The sequence below is a fragment of the Saccopteryx bilineata genome, chromosome 3 (assembly GCF_036850765.1).
Source record: "Saccopteryx bilineata isolate mSacBil1 chromosome 3, mSacBil1_pri_phased_curated, whole genome shotgun sequence".
In the NCBI taxonomy this organism is placed as follows: domain Eukaryota; kingdom Metazoa; phylum Chordata; class Mammalia; order Chiroptera; family Emballonuridae; genus Saccopteryx; species Saccopteryx bilineata.
In genome coordinates this window covers 234,448,545-234,470,596 of record NC_089492.1, presented here as the reverse complement: position 1 = coordinate 234,470,596, position 22,052 = coordinate 234,448,545, and the positions used below count along the sequence as shown (strand labels likewise).

The following is a 22,052-nucleotide window of genomic DNA, read 5'->3' as shown; positions in this document are numbered from 1 at the left end:
TAATATGATTATAATGCAAGTACAAAATTACATTTGCCTCAAAAGAGGTACACAGGAGAGTTGTGATAAAGATTACTTTGGGTGAGAAGAGTGAGCAGAGAAATCATGAAGGTGACATCTAAGTTAGGCCTTGATTGAATGTAGGGTGAATCCAAAAGAAGTGAATAAATAGGATGTGAATGTTTATGCGCGTTTGTGTTTGGTGCACATGGAGGGAAGGGAGGACAGGCATATTGAAGCAGGAGAGGAAATGCACCCTGAGCAAAGGTCACTGTGAACAATAAAGGTAGAAAAGCATGTGGTATATATAGGGAATCCTTAATGATTCAATTAAATGCCTGAGAAAAAAGTTAAGCTTTGAAAAAATGAAATAGCCAGGCTGTCTTTGAAATTTATTACACAAGAAAGAGGTTTCTGAGCTGAAAAGCAATCAAAACTATGTTTCAGAAATATTTTGCTGTATATAGAACACACTAGAAGCAAGAAGGCCATTAGTTAAGATGCTATGGGAATAGTAGTCCAGGTGAAAAATAAACAAGGTTTAATTAACCTGGGGTGGCAAATCTAGAAATGTAAAACAGGCCTGACCTGTGGTGGCGCAGTGGATAAAGTGTCGACCTGAAAATGCTGAGGTCGCCGGTTCGAAACCTTGGGCTTGCCTGGTCAAGGCACATATGCGAGTTGATGCTTCCTGCTCCTCCCCCCTTCTCTCTCTCTCTTCTCTCTCTCTCCCTCTCCTTTCTAAAAAATGAATAAATAAAAATAAAATAAAAATTTAAAAAATGTTAAAAAAGAAATGTAAAACAAATGTAAGGTGTGACATTTATTAAGTGTATCTTGTATTTTGATTCTTGGACATCTAGGGACTGGTTGACCCTACAAGGACTGCCCCTCCCAAGGCTAATCAACTCCTATACATAGTAAGGGGCTCACCCACAGCACACTTTTCTTAACACAAACCAATCATCCAGAGCCCATACCCTCAACCACCTCTTTTAATATCACTCACTCTCTGGGCCACTGCCCACCTGCTCTAATCACCCCAAGGACAGAAACCAGACTACTAGGAATAGCCCCTATCCTATGTCCAGAGCGTTTTGAAATTATTCAAACACCACAATCCTAAACTTGATTATTCTGTTTGGCCTGTTTCTCCCCATAGAACCCACAGTAAAGTTTCCTGCCATGATTCCCCTTTGCTTGTTAATGTCCTGACTGGCCCTGGTGCATCCCTGTGTGGTTCCCTATGTGGCATGGCATGGCAGAACTCCTGTCTCTAGGGATTTAGAGTATTTAAAAAAAATTCTTCCTTCATAACAGTCATTTCCTTGCCCTATGTGTCTTATTATGGCTGACTAAAACATCCAAGGAACCCTTAAAACAATAGATACAGAACTGAAAGGACTTGGTAACTGATAATGCCACTCAAAATTTAAACGTCAAATAACTTCCACCTATATTTTCTAATTCAAATCTTATAATAACTTGTGATACTTTCATAGCCATGTTTTACAACTGAGAAAACTTAAATTCAAAGAGGTCAATTTAAATGTCCAAACACTCTAATAACTCAAAAGCTATGCGTTCTTGGACACATGTCTTAATGTGCTTCTTTCTAAATTAAAGTTAATAATAGTATCTACCCCATAGAGTTAGGGTGATGATTAAATTAGCCTTTACTTCTAAAGCACAATAAGTAAATTGTAGACTTGCTCAACTTAAATACCAGTGATCCTGGTAGAGTTGTCTGGTAGTAGTTCAAAATGCAGGAGTAATGAGAATTTCCAAGGAACCAAAGTGAGAGCTGGAGATTCTGATCTGAGAATCTTTGCATGGGGATAATAATAAATGAACTGAGTCCCAAAATAAAAACCTAGAGAGACAAACCTAGTGAAACTAGTAAGGGCCAAAGACAAAATAATGGAGATAAAAAGAGGGATTTAGACCAGTAGTAATTAAGCCAGTCAAGTTAGGATTAAGGAGGTTGAAAAATCAATGTTGTCAAATGCTGCAGAAAGGTAGACAAGAAAGCCCATTAATTTGGGGGCCATCAAAAGATGACGAAAGTTTCTCTCCCAAGAACTTTCAACAAGTTCTGCTAAAGAAAAATTAGCTTAGCTGGAAGAGATTGGAGAGATGTCAAAGTTTGAGAAGAGAGAAGAAAAATGGTCTGGCGGTATGGGAGAGTGATCTAATTAGGGAACTTCAGCAGCATTGCTGGGGCAGCACTAAAGGAACACTTTAGGTTATATGTGAGACTAGTTATTAAAATGGCACTTGTAATTAGGGTTCTCTCCAAGGGAGCCTGGGCAGCCACACAATGTGGAAATCACAAATTTACATTCCTCACTCTTTTTTAAAGTTCATCTGAGCAACAGGATATTCTAATCACCCATAGCAATGTTCATTCCGTCCACAGGTAAAAGAATGGGATCCTACTCCTACAGTGAAAAGATGGTTAAGGATAAATCACACAGCCGTGATTCTCCGTCCGGTAAGAGCGAAGAAAACTACAAGTGAGGACGCCAATCAAGAAGCAATACAGAAATACTTTAAACAACGGTTTTATTGGTTTTGTCAGGTTTTTTATACTTAAAATGGTCATTAGGGCAGAGAACCGGTTGTTAAATTACTTTAATCCCATCACGGAGTGGAAGGTTGTAAGCAGGAAAGTTTTAAGGCAAGATAGTATGAGGAGGAGGCATAAAAATAACTGCCACTGCAGAGCGAAGTAATGTTTAGTTTGGGGTTCACAGAAGTTGAGAGGATCGAACATATAGCATAGCATGGACGCAACTAGCTTGAGATTGCAGACCGAAAAAAAAGAACGAAGGAGTGCTAGGGAGCTGGTTTTCAACGCAGTGGGTCTTCTCATAGAGCAAGCACAGCAGGGGGTTGAAAAGGCTGTAGGACGCTAAGGAAGGAGAAACACTACTGCCTGGAAGCTTCGAGGACCGCTGACTGAACCCAGAAGCACCAAGAGATAGGCTCCCATAGGGTTCCCTTCCCAACCCAAGGGTGTAAGATTAAGGTTTTAGCGCCGGAACTTACATTCCGAGGTTCGGCTGCTTGCGGCTGCCTAATGGAGAGATGGGCATGGTGGCGACTGGCTGGGAAGTGGTCGACCACCTCTTTCCCTGCCTGCTTCTGGAGTCCCTGTACCCCAATCCCAGGCGTTAGCGGCTAGGGATGAAGCACCGGAATGTTTGCCGGGCGTCATGGAGACGGGGAGCCCAGGCTCAACAAGCGGCCGCGCGGTTGGCTGGCGGCTGGCGGCACAGGAGGAGGGCGGAGGCGGAGGGGAGGGCAGAGGGTTGGTGGAGCAAGAGGAAGCTTGGGGAGACGACTAGAAGAAGGGGGCGGGCGGCCCCGGCCCCAGGCCCCTCCCAGGCTCCGAGTCTCCCCGGCTGCAGGCGGATGGATGGGGCTTCTTCAGGCGGTGGCGGCAGCAGCGAAGGTGGCGGCGGCAGCAGCGGCAGCGGCTGTAAGTGCAGCGTCCGTAGACCACCTATCCTCTCCTAGTCCTCTTCGGGATGAGGGGCTCTCGAGGTGTCCTCGGTCCCCTTTCCTCTCCTTCCCCTCCCCCACCCTGAGCACCGCCCGGAAAATCCTTAACTTCCGGGGAGGGGCCGCGAGAGAACGCTCTGGGCTGGCTTCCCCTCCCAGAGTGGCGCCGGCCACCCAAGGCGCCTGCGCAGCCCCCCCCCCCCCCCCCCCCCCCCGTTTTGCTTTGGCGTTGGCTGCGGCGCTCTCGGAATCCTTTGCGGAGTGAGTTCGCCTAGTCTTTTTAGCCTCCGCCCCTTTTTTCTGTCGGCCTCGGATCCCGGTCGGGGTGGAGCTCAGCTGACCTGCCCCTTGTGGCTCCGCCTCTTTCGCCCTGATTCTCGGGGTTCTGTCCTAGCCCTGGGGAGCCCCCTGCTCGCACTGCAGCCCTTGTGGTGAGCAGGGTCCTGGGCAAACCGGCTGTTTTTGGAGGGAGTATAGGAGGGAAAAGAAATTCGAAGAGGGCATTATTGTGAGGGAACAAGGTCCCCTCAGCTGGTGGGAGGATTCTTGGGGACAGATGTCTCCCTTTGAATGGCCTTGTTCTTCCAGCTTTAGTGTCAAGATCTGCGGCCTGTTGTAGCTCAGTGTTTTTCAACAGCCAGTCCGCGGACGGGTACGAAATTTCTGGTGTACTTGCACCTGTCAGCCAACCCGCGGTTGAAAACCATTGCTTGCTCTGTGACCTTGAGCGTATCACTATCCCTCTCTGGGCCCAGTCATCCCTAAGCTTTCTCAACGCTAAAATTCTTAATTTTGCAGAAAAACTTATGCAGGTACAAAACTGACTGGTCTCCTGAGGCCGTTTAGCCAAGATGACCTGGAGTTGACTGAACCCTCTTTCTTCATTCATGGGTGGAATGAGTTGACCTATTCACTAGGTCGCTTTTATTCTTTTCTATTGGTTAAAAATCGCATGAGTCAAATTCGTTAATGTTTTCAAAAATTGTCATGGGATCCTTGTCCTAATTCCTGGCTTTTTTTTTTTTTTTTTTTTTTTTAAATAGAGACAGGATGAATGGTGAGCTTGTGGTATAATCACCTTTGGTCTAGTTAACTACTGAGGCTCTCTTTCTTTGATCCAGATGGTGTGGTGGCTCGATTCTCCCAGTGCCTGGCTGAGTTTCGGACGTGGTTAAGAACCAACTGGTTGAGGTTCAATGCAGACAAGACGGATGTGATGCTGGTAGGCAGGGGCACACTTGGACATTAAGGGAGGGAAAATCCAAACTCCCTCAAGTAATATAAATATACTGTTCTTACATGTTCCAGTGTTTGAGAACTGCTCATGGGCCAATAATTTCCAAAGTTTGGGTGAGATAAAAATAACATGTCAACAATATAAGAAGTATAAAAATATCAGTGTGCTAATGTGATAAAATAGGGCCACTGGATAAAATTCTTTATGCAAAAGTTACGAAAAGGAAAACCTAAACTGTTCTTTGAAGAACTAAAAGGCTACATGAGTGTTTTGGAATGGCGTTAACAATAAAAATCAAACTAACGTAAAGATAATGATGCTGATTGTCGTATAGTTGAAAGGGTTTCAGATATAATGCATTACTGCTTTGTAACCTGCATCCTGCCTACTAAAGTAAAGGTAAACTCTCAATTTATCTTAAGTGTCATTTTTAAATAGGTGAACTTTTTTGGTATTGAAGTATTTTCAACCAAATTAGTAGTTATCCATAAATCTTGACCTGCACATTGTGTGTAAGCTGTCACTTTTAAACAGAAATTTTAGGAAATAGTACAAAAATTTCCAAGGGGCTCAGGGACTCTGAAAATTGTTAGACATAGAATGTTTTTAGGTTTTGAATGTGCTGTATTAATCTGTTTCATTCAAACAGCCCCAGAGTCTAAGCTGTTACAAGCGTTTTCTTTGTGCATTTTGAGAGGTACCTTTTTTAGTTGCATAACAGTACATTATACGGTATGGATATATATTACTTATATTGAATCAGGTGTTGGTACTGAATATGTTAGGATATGTAGATTGCCAAAGACGTTTACTTATTGGTTAGTTTAAGGTATTGGCTAAAGTAAAATTGTGACCTTCAAATGCTTTTGTTAACAACACAATAATTACTCTGAGTGGTTCTTGTGCATGTGTATTTTAGCTTCCATAAAATTGTTTAATTACTTTTTAATGGAGCAGTCAGTAAATTCCTTGAAAATAATTTTCCAATAGCAGTTTTGAGTAGCTTAATGTGGTAAAATTTAATGTTAGTTTCACTAAAAATAAGGAAGCCTTTAGGTGAGGAATGGGAGCTAAAGAGGCATTTATTCAGGCTTTGTATAGTGATTCATTTGTTTGTTTTGGGATATTAGCCACAAACCTCACATAAAATTGGAATTAACCACACTTTTTAGTTTAACTTTAAACATAATTCTACAAATAACATTAACTACCATTTTGAATATCACAGTAATAAACATTATAAACCATAATGTTACACAATTCATAGATAATGGTGAATTTTTTTCATGCCTTTAACTCTGTCATGTCCTGCTTTTAGCTCTTCTAGTATCAGTAGGCTTTCAATATTACTTTTTTCTTAATCCAAATATAAATATTGACTTTGCATTTGAATACCAAGAAGACATGTTGTATTAATCCAAAGGGCTAAGAACTCAGGGTAATGGATGAAAGTACAAGGAGGTAGACACTTGTTTAATAAAAAGGATGTTCCAAAGATTAGAGCTTTAATTTTTTTGAAAAGAGCAGCTTCTTCATGACACAGTGAGTCACTGGAGGTGTTTAAACATAGGCAGAAAAGCCTGGTACTGAGTGGGGAAACATAGTGAGGGATTCCTACCTAGATAGAGGAGATATTGACAAAAGGCCTCTAAGGTAAGATTCTTTGGCTAATGAAAACTTAAATTTTTACATATTTGATACCAATGAAATAAGCAAAAGTTTTGAAAAAGATTTCACTTTATTTAAGGTGGCTCCTAAAATTTGTAAAAATGAGTATATAACTAGAATAAAATGGGAGTAGAACTGTACTGAATTCAGTAGTCATGTATTACTGATGACTTACAATATTGGAGCTGTTTCTCTTTACTTTTAGACTCTCTAAAAAAATTCACTGAATCTATCTTTATAAAATGGGAAGTAGAAAAATGTAGAGGCAGTTTTTTTCCTCTGTACCCATAAAGCCACTTAAAATTAGTAAAATTAATACACAGTATTAATAAAGATCATTTATCAGTCAGATGGATTCAGACTTTGATTTTCCTGACAATTTCAGAATCCATTTGGTAGGAGGCTGTGATCCCCACTTTTTTTTTTTTTTTTATCACAGTTGAGATTTCTGTTGATGGTTTAACTGAAGAATCAAAGATTGAGTGGGCTTAAGCAAATTATTTCTGAACCTTGCATTTTTGACAACACTTTAAAGTTTTCCTTTTGGTAACCAGCCTCATAAATTTCATATATTAGCTTTCATATTTAAATGAAAAATTCTCCTTTATACCCACAGTATTATAAAGCCTGAGTTTCTACCTCGAGGCCCCTTATTACAATATTTTTATCTTTACCCATTTTAAGTCTTTGCACATCCATTGTCTTTACCTTTAGCTGTTTCCATCAAGCATCTCAAAGTGAAAATTATGTGAATATGAACTGACTTTAAAAATCCATTTTTATTTTGAGTCCTAAGGACTAAGGTAATTCAACAGGGTAACTTAGAAGCTATATAAGTATGCTAAAATATGTATTCCTCCAAGGAATCCTGAAGAACACTTTTATATAAGTATTCTAAAAAGTAAAATGAAAATACTGTACAGTATAGTTAATGGTAAAAATTGTTTGTAGATTTGGGAACCTTAAAGTTTTCCTTTCTCTTCTTTCCCTTGCTTTTCTTTCAGTAGAAAATGTGCATCAGATGTTTATGTTTAATTGGTTTACAGACTGTCTGTGGACTCTTTTCCTGTCAGATTACCAGGTAATGTCCTTTCACTTAGCAGCTACTTCATATACCTGTAAATGCACAATTATTGGACATGTTAATGTTGAATCTTTAGTAACAGGGAACTGCTTAACAAAGTCTCTAGACTATTAAGAAAACAGCCTTCCCCATACTACATTTTAAGTATTAATGAAAAATTTTATGTGTGCACATTTATGCAATATATTGTAGTGCTGCCATTACATTATTTGGAGAGAATGAATTTTCGTATTAACTGGTTGATTTTGGTACTTATTTTTAAAATTGCATCTAGAGGAACCCTTGAACATTTGAGAGAAAAACTGTCTTTTTGAAATAAGACGTTTAAACTCCTGGTTTAGTAAAATATGTTAATACATGTTTTAATATCACCTTTGCATTAGCCAGTATCTGCCTTGGTAATGGAGGTAAACATGTTTGTTATTTTGCAGTCATTGGCTCTGGCAATCATCAGAGTTGGCATTAAGGCCCATTTGACAGTTCTAAACGAATACATTACAATAAACTTTCCAATTGCAGGCATTGCAAATAAGCAAGTTCTCCCTCCATGCAGTCAAATCAGAGATTATGTCTGTCAGAGCGCAGCTTTTGAATATTTCACATTTAAAATTTTTCGCTAGTGCAATATTCAACCATTACACACTTATGTTGCTACTAGCATCTCAGGTGTGTGAGGAAAAGCAAACGAGATTGGAGGATGGTAGACTACCTAACACAATCCCTTTTCTCATTCTCTGCCCAGACCGCTAAAGTTTTGAGATCCCGAATTTTACATTTCCCATCACAAATCAACCGAGAGAGGAATATTTTATCAAGGGATAACTGCTTTCAAAGCGGACTACTTGTCGTATCGCATCACAGCAACATCTGTTTTCCAGCAAATGCACTTTTAAAAAGGCCTACATGTAAAATATAACATATCTTTTGCCCTGCGATGTGAATGCAAGCCGCGGTTTGGCACTCTTCTTTGACTTCTCTAGTCCCTAGAGGAGCCCTCTCTCCGGGCTGGAGTCGTAGATCTCCTAGGGCCGGGGAGGCTCGCCTGGCTGCCCAGCCTACCTCCCTCCACGCCCACCTTGACTCCTCCCCGCTCGCGCTGCACCGGGGTAGGGCCCCACGGGCAGTGTGCTGTCCCTGTTCCAGCGCGCGCACGCACCGGCCTTTTCCCTCCAGTCCGACTCAGTCGGGTCGCCGCGAGGGGGCGGAGCGGGGTGTGGTGGGCGCGCTGGGGCGGCTCCTGCGCGTTCTCGCCGAGGCAGCAGAGGCAGGAGCAGATAGGCGGTGGCGGCAGCGGCGACTGGAGTCCCGTTGCCGAGTCTCACATCCGGGTTCTGGCCGTGACCCAGCTGCGGCCGCCGTGGAGATGTGACCCATCAGTACGACAAATATGGCGGAGGTAAGGGAGCGAGCTCCCCTCCCCGTCCGGGAGCCGGGTGCCCACGGCCCGGGCCAGGGAGGAGTGGAGTGGGCCTGGCTAGGAGAGGCCCAGCCCTGCCGGCGCCGCTGCCCACCTGTTGTCCGGAACAGGCCGCGCTCCGGGCGGAAGCTTCTCCTGGAACTTAGTTGGGATGGGTGCGGGAGTAGGAAGGAGCGGAGGCGTAGTTGGACTTCGGGGACAGTTTGAAGGGTCGAGTGCTGCGTGCGGGGAGGGACAGGGGCCGTGCGGAGAGGGACAGGGTTCGGGGCGGCCACCGAGCAGGGGCGCCCGTGGCGCAACTTCACCGGCCCGGTGTCGGGGCCGGGAGAGGAGCCGCTGCTTGCTCTTGCGAAGTTTCTTCTCCCTAACGAAATGCTGTTGCGCCCGCCGTCCACCCCCTACCCGCTCGCTGCTGACATCCAGTCTGTGCTGGTGGGGAGAACGTAAGGGGCAGGATGGCCTTTGAGTAACTCTGTAATTTGCCTGATGATGTGATAAAATGAACTTAGAGGACTGAGCCTGGCCTTTCGCAATCCAGCCCCTTAGGTTGCGGGAGTGTCACCATTTCTCCGAACTGCTCTGTCCCCTGCCCCCAGGGTAGAACCTGTTTTTCTCTCTACATTTCAACAGAGTTACTTTCTACCCCCATCCCCTTCCCTCCCCCTCCACTTTCCTGGCATTCCCTCCCCTATTCCCCCTTTCCAAATCTAGCCTATCCTTGTCTTCTAATTTTTTTTCCTTCCTTGGGGAAGAATTTTACTTTACACTTTTTTAATTAAACGAGTTTCCAAAGTCTCTTTCAGTGATATTTATTACATGTTTGCGCCCCAAGTTGGTGGGCAAGCAACACTTTTGATTAATTTGAATTTAGTGTATGAACTGAAGATAAATTTTGGCGTCTGATTTAAACCCTCAAAAGAATTTTGTTAGTCTTTAGCTTTTAGGGTTTAAGACTGGACAACTTTAGATATTTATGTTTTCTTTGAGTAGAGCCGCCCTTAATGAATGATAAACGTTTCTCTTGTGTGAATTACCATTTTGGCGGTTTCAGAGCACCCAAAAACAGATTCAGGAAGTAGGTAATTCTTTTTACCTTCAGCATTTTTGTCCTTATTTGCTAAATGAAGTCAGTGGTGAGTACTATCATTAAAACCATAATATCTTCTTTTTAAACCTTGGGATACAGAAACATGATTAAATTATAGAAAATATTTATTTAGGGGCCTTTTTGTGTACCTGTTGCGTGGAGGGATTTAACGGTTAAATGTTTTGTGAAGTGGCTCTTTGGGTCCTCCTTCTGCTTGCCTTTTGGAAATTGGCCTTATATATATGTTCTGGAGTATTGCTATTAAAAGAAGATGAAATTTTACTGTAGCAAGACTGTTGGCTGCCAATATTCTTTTTTTAAACATTTAATATTTCTGATCTAAAACTAAATTTAGTCTTAGATTATTTCCTTCATTTCTTTGCTCTTTGTGGTTAAAGAATTGTATTTCAATTTTACATGAATTGGAGAAAACATAGTACTTTCTATTTTTACTTAAATATGATTGGATTTATTCCATTCAGCCGAAGGAATTTTAGTCCTGGTGAGTCTTAAGTGTTTCTTTCTGTCATGTATAAGAAGGGGAAGAGGCTGTATGTAGCTGGCTTTACATATAGTTTATCAAATAGTCTTTAGCGGATCACCCTTTCAGTGAATACATCTACTGGATAAGCAGCAATGGGTCTGTCAGAGGTGGTGTGATTTCTTCCCTACTGGTGCAGCTCACAGTGGTTTTAGCTTCAAGTTCTGTTGTCATACTTGAAAGCAAGTATTGTTGAAGGACAATAGCTTAATATGGTGAAACTTAAGTTTAACAAAACTTCACCCAGAAATTGTAATTGCCCAGCACAATGAAAACTCACTGTGTAAATGGAAATACATTAACATTTTATTGTTTCAGAAATTAAAATGGTTGCATTAATGTAAGAGAGAAAGAGCTGTGTTTTGAGTCACTAATTCTTGCCTAGTATTTTCAGTTGTATATTTTAGCTTTCTTAAAAATTGCATCACTTGAAGAATGGAACTCTAGTTCTGTAGGAATGCATGTATGGTTCAATATCAAAAAGAAAAACCTTTAATTTTTTCCCCAGCACATTTATTTAGTGATGTGGTAGTTTTAAAAATTTATCTTTTATATTCTTCAATTACTTGTAGATGGTTTTCTTTATATGAATTTGAAAGAAGAGTGGAGTGACCTTCATCTGTGTCCTACAAAAAGAAATCTAAAACAGGTGAAGAGGTGAAAAGTAAAATTAATTTATAACTTTTCTGATTTCAATATTTTAATAATTAAGATGATTTTAAGAAATTAGATGAAGGAGAAATGCTTGGTTTTTAAATTACTTTTCCTTGCTTTTGTGTGAGCTTTCAGGAGATTCATTTATGGTACAGTTGGTAAAATATATAGTTCAAATGCTACCTAATTTATACCTCTAGTTAAGAAGACTAGGGGATTGAAGCTAACTGGTAAAATAACAGCACAAGGCAACAGTATGCATTTATTCGATAAATCTGAGGGAAAACCGGTTATTGAAAAAGTATAGTATGTCTCCATAGAAAAATGTAAGTATTGTGCTTCCTGGGATTTTTTTGTTCTTATTTCCTACATAGTAGAATGACTCTGGGCTTTTTATTTATATATTTATTTATTTTTCTGGAAAAAATATTTAATTCTTGAATACAAATTACTTTAGATATAAATAAAATATACCCTTTTTGGTACTTGGTTTGATCATCTCAATCCATAATAGGAAGTATTTATTTAATGATTCTTCAAATTGTGTTAACATTAAAAACATTTAATATGCTTGGAAGAAATGACACATGCTACCTTTTTAAATACTTTTTGGTAATATTTTTCATTGCCCTTAAAGTTATTTATCAACTTTATAAAAGGAGGCTCTTCTAGTCACACTTAAGGAAGGAAATTACCGGGCAGTCACAGTTTTTCAAAAGCGGTGAGAAAGAATAAGAAAGAAATACTATAGTTAATTCTTTGGATTTTATCAGGAATGTGGTATAGAGACCTTTGGGAAGGAATTTTGTCTTTTATTTCAGAATTTGTAAACACAAAAGGTACTTTTTCTTTAGGGAGGAAAAAAAGGTCTTGCGCTACACTGTGGCTTTATCTTTTCACCTCGGCAATATTGCTGTTATATAAAGAGAAGAAAATTGAATGGACTTTCCTTTCTGTGTTTATTCTAATATATCTAAAAATTACACATGATCTGTATATTCACTATCGCGTCTATCCATTCGTTTCTTTTAAAAACATACTACTTGTGCCTGACCTGTAGTGGCACAGGGGATAGAGTGTGGACCTGGAATGCTGAGGTCACTGGTTTCAAACCCAGGACTTGCCTTGTCAAGGCACATTATGAGAAGCAATTATGAGTTGATGCTTCCTTCTCCCTCCACCTTTCTTTCTCTCTATTCTCTCCAAAATTAATAAGTAAAATCTTGAAAATAATAAAAACTTCTTGCTTAACATCTTTTGGGTATATTTTGTTTTTTTTTGTTTTTTTTTGTTTTTTACAGAGTCAGAGAGAGGGATAGACAGGGACAGACAGACAGGAACGGAGAGATGAGAAGCATCAATCATCAGTTTTTCATTGCGACGCCTTAGTTGTACATCGATTGCTTTCTCATATGTGCCTTGACCATGGGCTTTCAGCAGACCGAGTAACTTCTTGCTCAAGCCAGCAACCTTGGGTCCAAGCTGGTGAATTTTTGCTCAAACCAAATGAGCCCACGCTCAAGCTGGCGACCTTGGGGTCTCAAACCTGGGTCCTCCGCATCCCAGTCCAAGGCTCTGTCCACTGCGCCACCGTCTGGTCAGGCCAGGGGTTTTGGTTTTTAAGTAAAGGGGATTCATCATCTTGACGCTATACTTGATAGTATTAATTCCTATTGTAAACAAAACTTGTTTCACTACAGTGAGTTTAGGTTTTAAATCTCCATACTGGTAATGAAATTTATTTTTAGTATTTATATACTTCAGAGCTAGTAAGGATTTATCAAAAGTAATCAAGAGTACCAATGCATGAGATGTCTTAAAAGCTTAATTTAGAAGAAGTAATAGTCAAAGTCCTTGATGAGATAGGAAAGGTTGGTTGGGAACATATAGAGTGAATAAGTTTTAGGGGATTCTTGTGAGACTAATTTTCTGAAATAAAACATTGCCATTGAAACTTAGCATGCCTTTATGAAAAGTAATTAGCTATATAGAAATTTCTTGTTTGAAGTTCAGATTAAGTCCCTAAATTCATTTTAGTTAAAGTATCATTTTTTGCTTGGGACCCATTCTGTTTGACTTATTCTATGGCTTAGAAGAATGACTGTTATAATTATACTTATGTAGATGTGAAATTCATAAAGAAGCACCCCCAGAAAGCTTTTTTGCAAATTGAGATCCGGTAGTCCTAGATAAAAAAAAAATACATTTAGAAGAGTCTGTTAAACATATCCCATTTATTTAGTTAAGTGCTCCTTAAGTAGTAGTATGTCTTCTGAGAAATTCATAATAAAAGTTAAAGAGCGTAGATCACAAAGGAATTTGAACTAAACTTGAAGAAATGTAAATCTTAGAGAAAATGAAACTAAGGAAAGAGTTTATGTAATTTGTCATAGGTCATGCAGTTAGTCTGTGGCACAATTAAGGCTAGAACCAGTTTGTGACATAGTTAAGACTGGAGCATAGGCTTCTAAATTCATAGCACTTCATCCTCTAAATTATTACTACTGTAGTAAATTTGCTAATTTTTACTCCAAGAATTACTTAACCTTTTTATGCTCTAGAATTCCTCAGGGTTACAGCAAAGTTAAGTGATTTGTTTTGTATGGAGGAAGAAGGATGGATGAGCCCTGGGCATAGATAGTCCTCCCTGCCTTTTCCACTGTGGAATAGAGCCCTTAGCTCGTTGGCTCCTATCCTCATGCCCATCTGTGTAAGATTCTCCGATTTATTGATTTAGTGTTTACATTACTAAGTAGGTGATGGTAGTGGTGGACTTGGTTTGAGGGGGAAAATTAATTTAGATAGTTATACTCAATGAAAACATGCTTTTGATTGCCTAGAATTAAAGAATCTAATGATTACTTTGTAGTTTTACTATCTTATTTATTAATAATGGTAACATTCTACATAATTGATTTTTTACTCTCTTCCAGTTGATAGTTTTCTGGTGTATGGGATATTTCTCACCGTGTTCTAGAAAAATAAAAAAATATGTTAACAGATCTGAGACATTGAATACTTGTTATAACTATTAACAACTTGATTGACTAAATTGTGCAGGTCAAGGTATAAAAATTGCTGTAAAAGTTAATAGAGTTTATTTTTTAAATTCTATTTAGCCTACTCATAGTATGGTATATGTGTATGTCTGGTGTTGTTTTCCATCTCAAACAATTGTATTTGTACCTAAATGAAAATGAGGTTATTTTTCAAATTTATAGACTTGTACAGGAAAAAATAGTGGCAAGAACTATGAGTTTTTTTTTAATCGAAGAGTAAAGAAAGAAAGTGAAACTGTCTCATAATTCCAGAAGATGATCTCCTACTGACTTTATTAAACTAGTAGTAATGCTTGCAAGTAGTTAGAAATTCCAACAGTACAGAAAGGTTACGAAGTGTGAGGGGGGGGAGCCTTTTCTCCCCAACCCATTCCCTACTGGCAACTATTGTTAATAGATTCTTGTGTATCCTTTTGGGGGGGAAAATTTATGTGTATTCTATCTAGCCCAATTTACTCTCTTCCTCTACACTTTTGTTTGTATGTATGTATTCAATCAATACAAACACATCTGTCTCATTCTTATTAATGGAGTAATAGTGTTTCATTACTTGGAAGAACTGTATTTCCATTTCTAACTAAATGATGGACTTTATTAAAAAAAATTTCTCAGCTTGCTATGAACAACTATGTGGTAATGACCATTATTATACATCTTGGTGTTTTTTATTAAGTATATCAGTAGGTAAGTTTATTTTGCCAACATGATTTCCATAGGAGTTAAACTAACTCATTTTTACCATAATATATGAGTGTATTTTAAAATACATTTTAATCCCCAATGTAAAAACTTTACTGCTTACATTTTATAATTTGAGCTTTTTCTAAAATATTGTTACAAGTGAGTACCTGTAACTCCCGCAGGGGTTGGAAACATTTTTGGCTGAGAGAGCCATAAACGCCACATATTTTAAAATGTAATTCCGTGAGAGCCATACAACGACCCATGTACATTAGGCTTTATCCAATAAAAATTTGGTGTTGTCCCGGAGGACAGCTGTGATTGGCTCCAGCCACCTGCAACCATGAACATGAGTGGTAGGAAATGAATGGATTGTAATACATGAGAATGTTTTATATTTTTAACGTTATTACTTTTTTTTTTTGTATTTTTCTGAAGCTGGAAACGGGAGAGACAGTCAGACAGACTCCCTCATGCGCCCGACCGGGATCCACCCGGCACGCCCACCAGGGGGCAATGCTCTGCCCCTCCGGGCGTCGCTCTGTCGAGACCAGAGCCACTCTAGCACCTGGGGCAGAGGCCAAGGAGCCATCCCCGGCGCCTGGGCCATCTTTGCTCCAGTGGAGCCTTGGCTGCGGGAGGGGAAGAGAGAGACAGAGAGGAAGGAGAGGGGGAGGGGAGGAGAAGCAAATGGGCGCTTCTCCTGTGTGCCCTGGCCGGGAATTGAACCCGGGACTTCTGCATGCCAGGCCGACGCTCTACCACTGAGCCAACCGGCCAGGGCCTTATTACTTTTTTAATTAAAGATTTGTCTGTGAGCCAGAAGCAGCCATCAAAAGAGCCACATCTGGCTCATGAGCCATAGGTTCCCGATCCCGGCTATACGGCTTTAGTTTTATTTTATTTTTTCCACATTTCCCCTTTCCAGTTCACTGTAGTCATTAATGATAGATTGTTGCAGTTTTTCTAGAGGGTATTGGTTAGAGGTACAGGTTCCAGTTCCTAAGAAGACTAGATAATAGTCTGACATAACAAATGACAATTTATAGTCACATTTTAACCTTCTTTGAACAGATGAAAACCATTTTAAAAAGAAAAAGAAAGTAAGGGTAAAGAAGAAAGGAAATGAAGAGAATTTTTTTTCTTTTTATTCAGTGAGAGGAGGAGAGTCAGAGACAGACCTCCGCATGCACCCCGAACTGGAATCCACCTGGCAAGCCCACTAGGGAGGCAATGCTCTGCCCACCTGGGGTGTTGCTCCATTGCTCAGCAACTGAACTCTTACTGCCTGAGGCTGAGGCCATGGAGCCATCCTCAGTTTCTGGGGCCAACTTGCTCCAATCGAGCCATGGCTGTAGGAGAATAGTGAGAGGCGAGAGTGGGAGGGGTTCCACCTTCTTCACTTACCACAGAACCTTGATCAAATTCACTTTGTCTCCCTGGGTTTGCTAATGTAATAAAATGAGGTAGGCAGGGAAGGTGTTATTGCCAGGTTTATGGTAATGATCAAGTAACTTTATGCACTTGAAAATATATACTACCATATATATTGTAAATGTAAACTAGTTTTGCTGTTTTGAATGCCTAAAGAATGCCTGCATTCCATACTGAAATATCGTGTATTATGATATTAAACTCATGTTTTGAAGGGTAATCATTTTGTTTGTTGGTTGGGCAAAAGTAATGTTTTACAATATAAACTGTTCCCAAAATGCCAGTTTTCTAGCAGCTCCTCTTTATTTATTTTTTAGAATAATCAATCACAGTTTCTTTTTTTAAAAAAATTAAATTTATTTGGTTGACATTGGTTATTGATCCTGTTTTATTCAATTAGATATGATTACTTTCAAGAAACTGATGTCATTCCCACACTCCCCACACCAATACAGTGGAATTTCATTTTGAATATAGAACACTAAAAATGTGTATGTAGACAAACCATCCCTACTTCCCTTCCCCCTGTCCTAATCTAGATATACCATCAGTCAAGTTATGGTTTTGAAACATTCCATACGTCTGACATAATACAATCATTAATGCTGTCTTTGAATACTAGGTTTTCTACTTTATGCCAGCTATACTCACAAATGCTACCAGTCCTTGAGACATTTGATATCTTAGTGAATGGGAAATAACTTGTGGCCTTTTTCAGAACCTTGAACTGATAACCATTTACTAATAAAGACAACAATCAGTATGGTATTTATTGGCATTTAGTGCTATTTGAGGCCTTTTACAAACTGAAGTGTACAGACACTATTCACAATTCAGTATATCTCTGTTATTACCAATATCTAACATCAGTGAAAATGTACCATTTATTATTCAGAATAACATTTTTAATCAGAAAGTCTTTTTAATGGAAGACCATTCAGTGGAATAATTATTGGAATGCTCAAAAGAAATTAAATTCTCAGAAAACCATTTATTTTAAGCTCCTAATTGAAAGAAATGCTGATTTTTCTTTTTTATGCAATATATACCTGTTTCAAAAGTTTACTTAAAAGGAAAAACAGCATTGTAAGGCTACTTACTCTATGGATAGTGAACCTGGGACCAGATGAAGATAGTCGTGAACATTGCTGTAGCCTTGGACAGAGGTTGAGCTTACACTTGGGAAATAAAGTATAATTACATGACATAAAAGCAGGTTAATTCTTTTAAATATTGATTTGCTGAGTAATAATTTGTGTAGTGGTTAAATTCATTTTCAGCCAGAAATGTGTAGCTCTGTCTGAAAGATGCTAAGTAAACTAGACACCCTTTTTATGGCTACCTCAATTCTATTCTCTCATTCTATTCTTCAGCTTCCCATTAGAGGAACTCAATAAGTAGCACTGTTCTGATGGTTGTGATAGAGTGACTTAAAGATGGTGGCACTTGAAAATATACAATGCTAAATAGTGTCAGTCTTTTGTTAGAACAAGACAATACTGTAGGCAAGAACCATTCTCTTGTAAGAATTAAAAGGAAAAAAATAAGACCGTTTAAAAAGTGTGCCTCAAAAGAATCCAAGTCACCACATGGAATTTGGAGTGTATACTTTACAATAACATACGCTGGACAGTTTTCAAAATCGAGTTTTAACACCTTACAAAAATTTGTCTTAGATGCCCAGCTTTTGAAGTATTGGGCACATTCCTCATTTCTATTTTGTTCTTGCGTTTCAGTGCTATTACCTAAAAGAAAGAAGGAAAGAAAATACTAGAATATATGCTTTCTCTTTGCAAGTGCTTTTGCCCTTGCAGTGTCTCTGCCATCTACTGGGCATGAAATAGCTCTGAATGAATAGGCAAGGTTTTAGTTGTAAAGTTTGTCATTTGAAGCATCTTTTGAATTTGTTACTGAATTTATCTTGCAGGATTTTATGTTTATACATGACTTGATTATAATTGAGGTGAGATAGAACACAGCCACAAACTCTCAAGTGGTGATACTACTGAAATAAGTTGCTAACAGTTTTATCTTTAAGTTTTCCAGATATATGTGATTAAATTTATGACAGGTTGAATGGTACAATAGGAGTGTTATAATTTAGAGTCTTTGTGGTTTTCTATCAGATAAATAACCTCTCTAGACTTAGCATGAAAGGTTGCTAATTTTGTGATAAATTACAAGTGTATTGTTGGTTAGTAAAGTTAACCTTAATATACTGTTTGATGCTTATGTAACATTTTAATTTTTCCTTTTGCTTGCTTGCAGTCTAATTTTTAGCTAAAATAATGTCTTAAATTGTTTCCGCCTCCATTCTCATACACATTTTAAGACAGAGATCAGCTTGATAAAAAACCTTGTACATAGCTTCCATTATTGATAGGCGAGCCTATTTCAGAAAATTTCAAAATTAAAATATATCTCTTCGACAACATGTTATTAGACCTCTATTTGCCTTTAAAAATCTGATTCAATTCTATATTGTTGTCTTTGTTTCTAGACTCAGGAGTGTTTTGAATTTTCTTATATGTTTAAACAAATAGAGAAAGGATTCTATGGGAAGTTTTGTTTTATACAATTCAGATATTAAAACACTAATTTTTGGTGTCATTAGTAATTGAATAATTTCTGTAATGTTTGTAAAGATTACTACACAAAAATGCTAATTTTTCTTCTTTTCTCCCCTCCTTAGCCATCTGTTGAGTCTTCAAGTCCAGGTAAGTATTTTCTATATTTTTTATAATCTCTATTTGACTAACATTTGTTCTATTAGTTGCATCAAGGGTAGAGGCCTTAGACTATCATCTGACTTACTTTTCTTCTGAATGCTTCTTTTCTCTGGGGAAAAAGAAATGGATGAAATATTTGACTGCCCATGAAAGTACAGGTGAGGCTGCTATGAGTTCAACCTCGTGACTGTTTGTGGGTTCTCTGTTTTTTTAATTTCTACGTGTATCTCTTATAGTTCTTAATTGTTATTAGACTTGAAGTATATATGAAGTTTTTAAAAAAGGAATTCTTTTTTTTTTTTTTTTTTAAATAATTTTATTTTTTTAATGGGGTGACATCAATAAATCAGGATACATATATTCAAAGATAACAAGTCCAGGGTATCTTGTCGTTCAATTATGATGCATACCCATCACCCAAAGTCAGATTGTCCTCTGTCACCTTCTATCTTGTTTTCTTTGTGCCCCTCCCCCTCCCCCTTTCCCTCTCCCATTCCCCCCTCCCCCCCTTAACCACCACACTCTTATCAATGTCTCTTAGTTAAAAAAGGAATTCTAATAGCTTAGAAATATTTTCTTGTACAGGACATTGAAAGCATTGTATTTGAGAGAGAAATTGTTTAAACATTTTGTGAAGGAAGGAAAAATAAAATAAGGAAAACATTCAACAAATGAATATTTAATACTGTAAATTAAGGAGGTTATTTTTACATTTGAATAGGATCAGTTTTTATCCACTGACCATATATCTCTGGATTTTTGTATTCTTCCAATACAATACATATATATTTTTTCCTAACTAATGAGTTGTGATCTTTGGACCAAATCTGGGCCACAAATAAATGTTTTTGTTTGGCCAATATAGTGATCTTAAAATTTTGAATGTTTTATATAAAAATTTATATTTAGGCTTCTCCTGACCAATCACAGGTTCCAGCTCCACTGAGTATAGCATTTCTGTGTGGCAACAATTGGTTGGAGCTAAACAGCAGGCAGGAAAGAATTTGGTACCAGTATTTCTGACTTGGTGTCCAAGTCATTGGAGTACTTGAATTAAGGGACAACCCACTACAAAGAAGAGAGAGAGAGAGCTTTCTGAGGCATTGTTATACTTTATTTGAAAGCGTCTCGCATAATATTTAGTTATGATGTATTACTGAATTTTCCAGATTATTGAAGCAGTAACCTTTTTGTGTTTTAAATTTTAGAAAGTTTATAAAAATGCTTGCGTAATGTTAGGTTTATTTTAATTGATCGAGGTTCTTTCATGAACACATATCGTTGCACTCTGTGTAGGGTAATGCATTAAGTAGGGGGTTTGGATTAGAATACTTCCAAATTCCTTCTAAATGACTAGTATGCTAAATTGACAGTTGATTTTGTCCTATTTATTTCAACTTCCTGGTTTATAAATATGTTATGGATAGTTGAGGTTGAAATTAGTTTGACCTCAGATAAAAATATTGATAGATTACCATATCCTTTGTAGGGCTTGAAATTGTTCCTAATTTCTTTTTCTTTCAAGCATAGGACTTGGAATTGTTCTTAATTTCTTTTCTTTTAAACATAGAAATCACTTTCATTGAAAAAAATAGGCTCTAGTTGGTTTTATTAATATTGTGACTTTGCAGATAGACTGAGTTTTAGATAATGTTACATAAATTTTTGAGGCATTCATCAGGTAATACATAGGTACATAAAAATAATTTCTCCAAAAATGATATTAACAAACAGCTTTCTCAGTTGCCTTTGCATTTGAATCAGTCTAGGCTGAACTGGAAGAATAGTAGAGCTTGGAGAATACAAATGTCTTTGATGCCCTTTACTACTTGCTGAATGCTTATACAAACAGATTGAATCTTGGGGTGTGTTTTTTTTAATTGTTTTGAGACTAAGGAAGATCTTTGGAGATAGTGTTTTTAATATTAGGCTTCAGCCCAAGGGAATGTTTATTGTTCTTAAAAGATATTAATATAAAAGATGTTAACATATAATAAAAAGTTGGGCAAAATAAGGAATGGAGGCTTCATGTAAAAAAATATATGATTCTGTTTTTTCTTGTGAAAGGCTCTGTCCTTTGTAACATTTACACTTCGGAATTTATTCTAGTAACAGTCACATGACCTAGGTTAAGTAGTTTGTCGATAGACTCCATCATTCTAAACCAGTGTGGTGGCATGATACAAGGTTTAACCTATAAGATTAGTAGCCATTAGAACTGGGGGTTTAGAGAGGGAAGGTAATAATTTAATGAGTGCACATGATATAAACTGAATTTATATTTTGAATGTTTGAAATAATGTAAAGTACCTTTTAATAGTTTTGCAGTAGGATGTAATTTTATGACAAAGTGCTGATAACTGGCTTTAACTGAGAGATACTATTTATTTACACAAAGCATCAGACTTCCTATGCCAAATCACTTTATTTTTGAGACTTTTTCCTTGTAGGAGGCAGCCTAATGATGGGCCTTAGTAACTAAAATAAAAAAATAGAATGATTATTTAATCCCAAAGAACAAAATAAAAAGAAACCAGGTAAAACAAAGAAGTCAGATTAAGGCAAGAAAATTGAAAGTTTATAAAAACAGTGCAGTGGCCTGACCAGGCGGTGGCGCAGTGGATAGAGCGTCGGACTGGGATGCCGAGGACCAGGTTCGAGACCCCGAGGTCACTAGCTTGAGCACAGGCTCATCTGGTTTGAGGAAAAGCTCGCCAGCTTGGACCCAAGGTCGCTGGCTCGAGCAAGGGGTTACTCTGTCTGCTGAAGGCCCACGGTCAAGGCACATATGAGAAAGCAATCCATGAACAGCTAAGGTATCGCAGTGCACAACGAAAAACTAATGATTGATGCTTCTCATCTCTCTCCGTTCCTGTCTGTCTGCTCCTGTCTATCCCTCTCTCTGAGGGATATCTCTATCCTGTCTATCTCTGTCTCTGTAAAAAAAAAAAACA

General features: G+C 38.3%; 2 protein-coding genes across 12 annotated transcripts in view; one reads left to right on the top strand and one right to left on the bottom strand.

Annotated features, from left to right (window-relative positions):
* The window catches only part of DNAI4 (dynein axonemal intermediate chain 4), a 164,237-nt gene extending 160,974 nt beyond the window's left edge, over positions 1–3,263 (bottom strand). Inside the window, 2 exon segments of the mRNA XM_066268924.1 lie at positions 3,052–3,163; positions 3,166–3,263. Of these exon segments, the coding sequence (XP_066125021.1) occupies positions 3,052–3,163; positions 3,166–3,220 (167 nt within the window). The 5' untranslated portion in view covers positions 3,221–3,263.
* The window catches only part of MIER1 (MIER1 transcriptional regulator), a 58,931-nt gene continuing 40,023 nt past the window's right edge, over positions 3,145–22,052 (top strand). The window contains exons 1-5 of one of the 11 annotated variants that reach the window (XM_066268926.1): positions 3,145–3,484; positions 4,629–4,729; positions 7,459–7,493; positions 19,062–19,086; positions 19,220–19,256. In XM_066268926.1, coding sequence (XP_066125023.1) covers positions 3,190–3,484; positions 4,629–4,729; positions 7,459–7,493; positions 19,062–19,086; positions 19,220–19,256 — 493 coding nt within the window. In that variant the 5' untranslated portion in view covers positions 3,145–3,189. Of the gene's footprint in view, positions 3,485–3,836; positions 3,939–4,628; positions 4,730–7,416; positions 7,494–8,636; positions 8,893–11,113; positions 11,191–19,061; positions 19,087–19,219; positions 19,257–22,052 lie in introns of those variants that run through there. The other 10 variants (XM_066268925.1, XM_066268928.1, XM_066268931.1 and 7 more) reach the window with 10 other exon arrangements.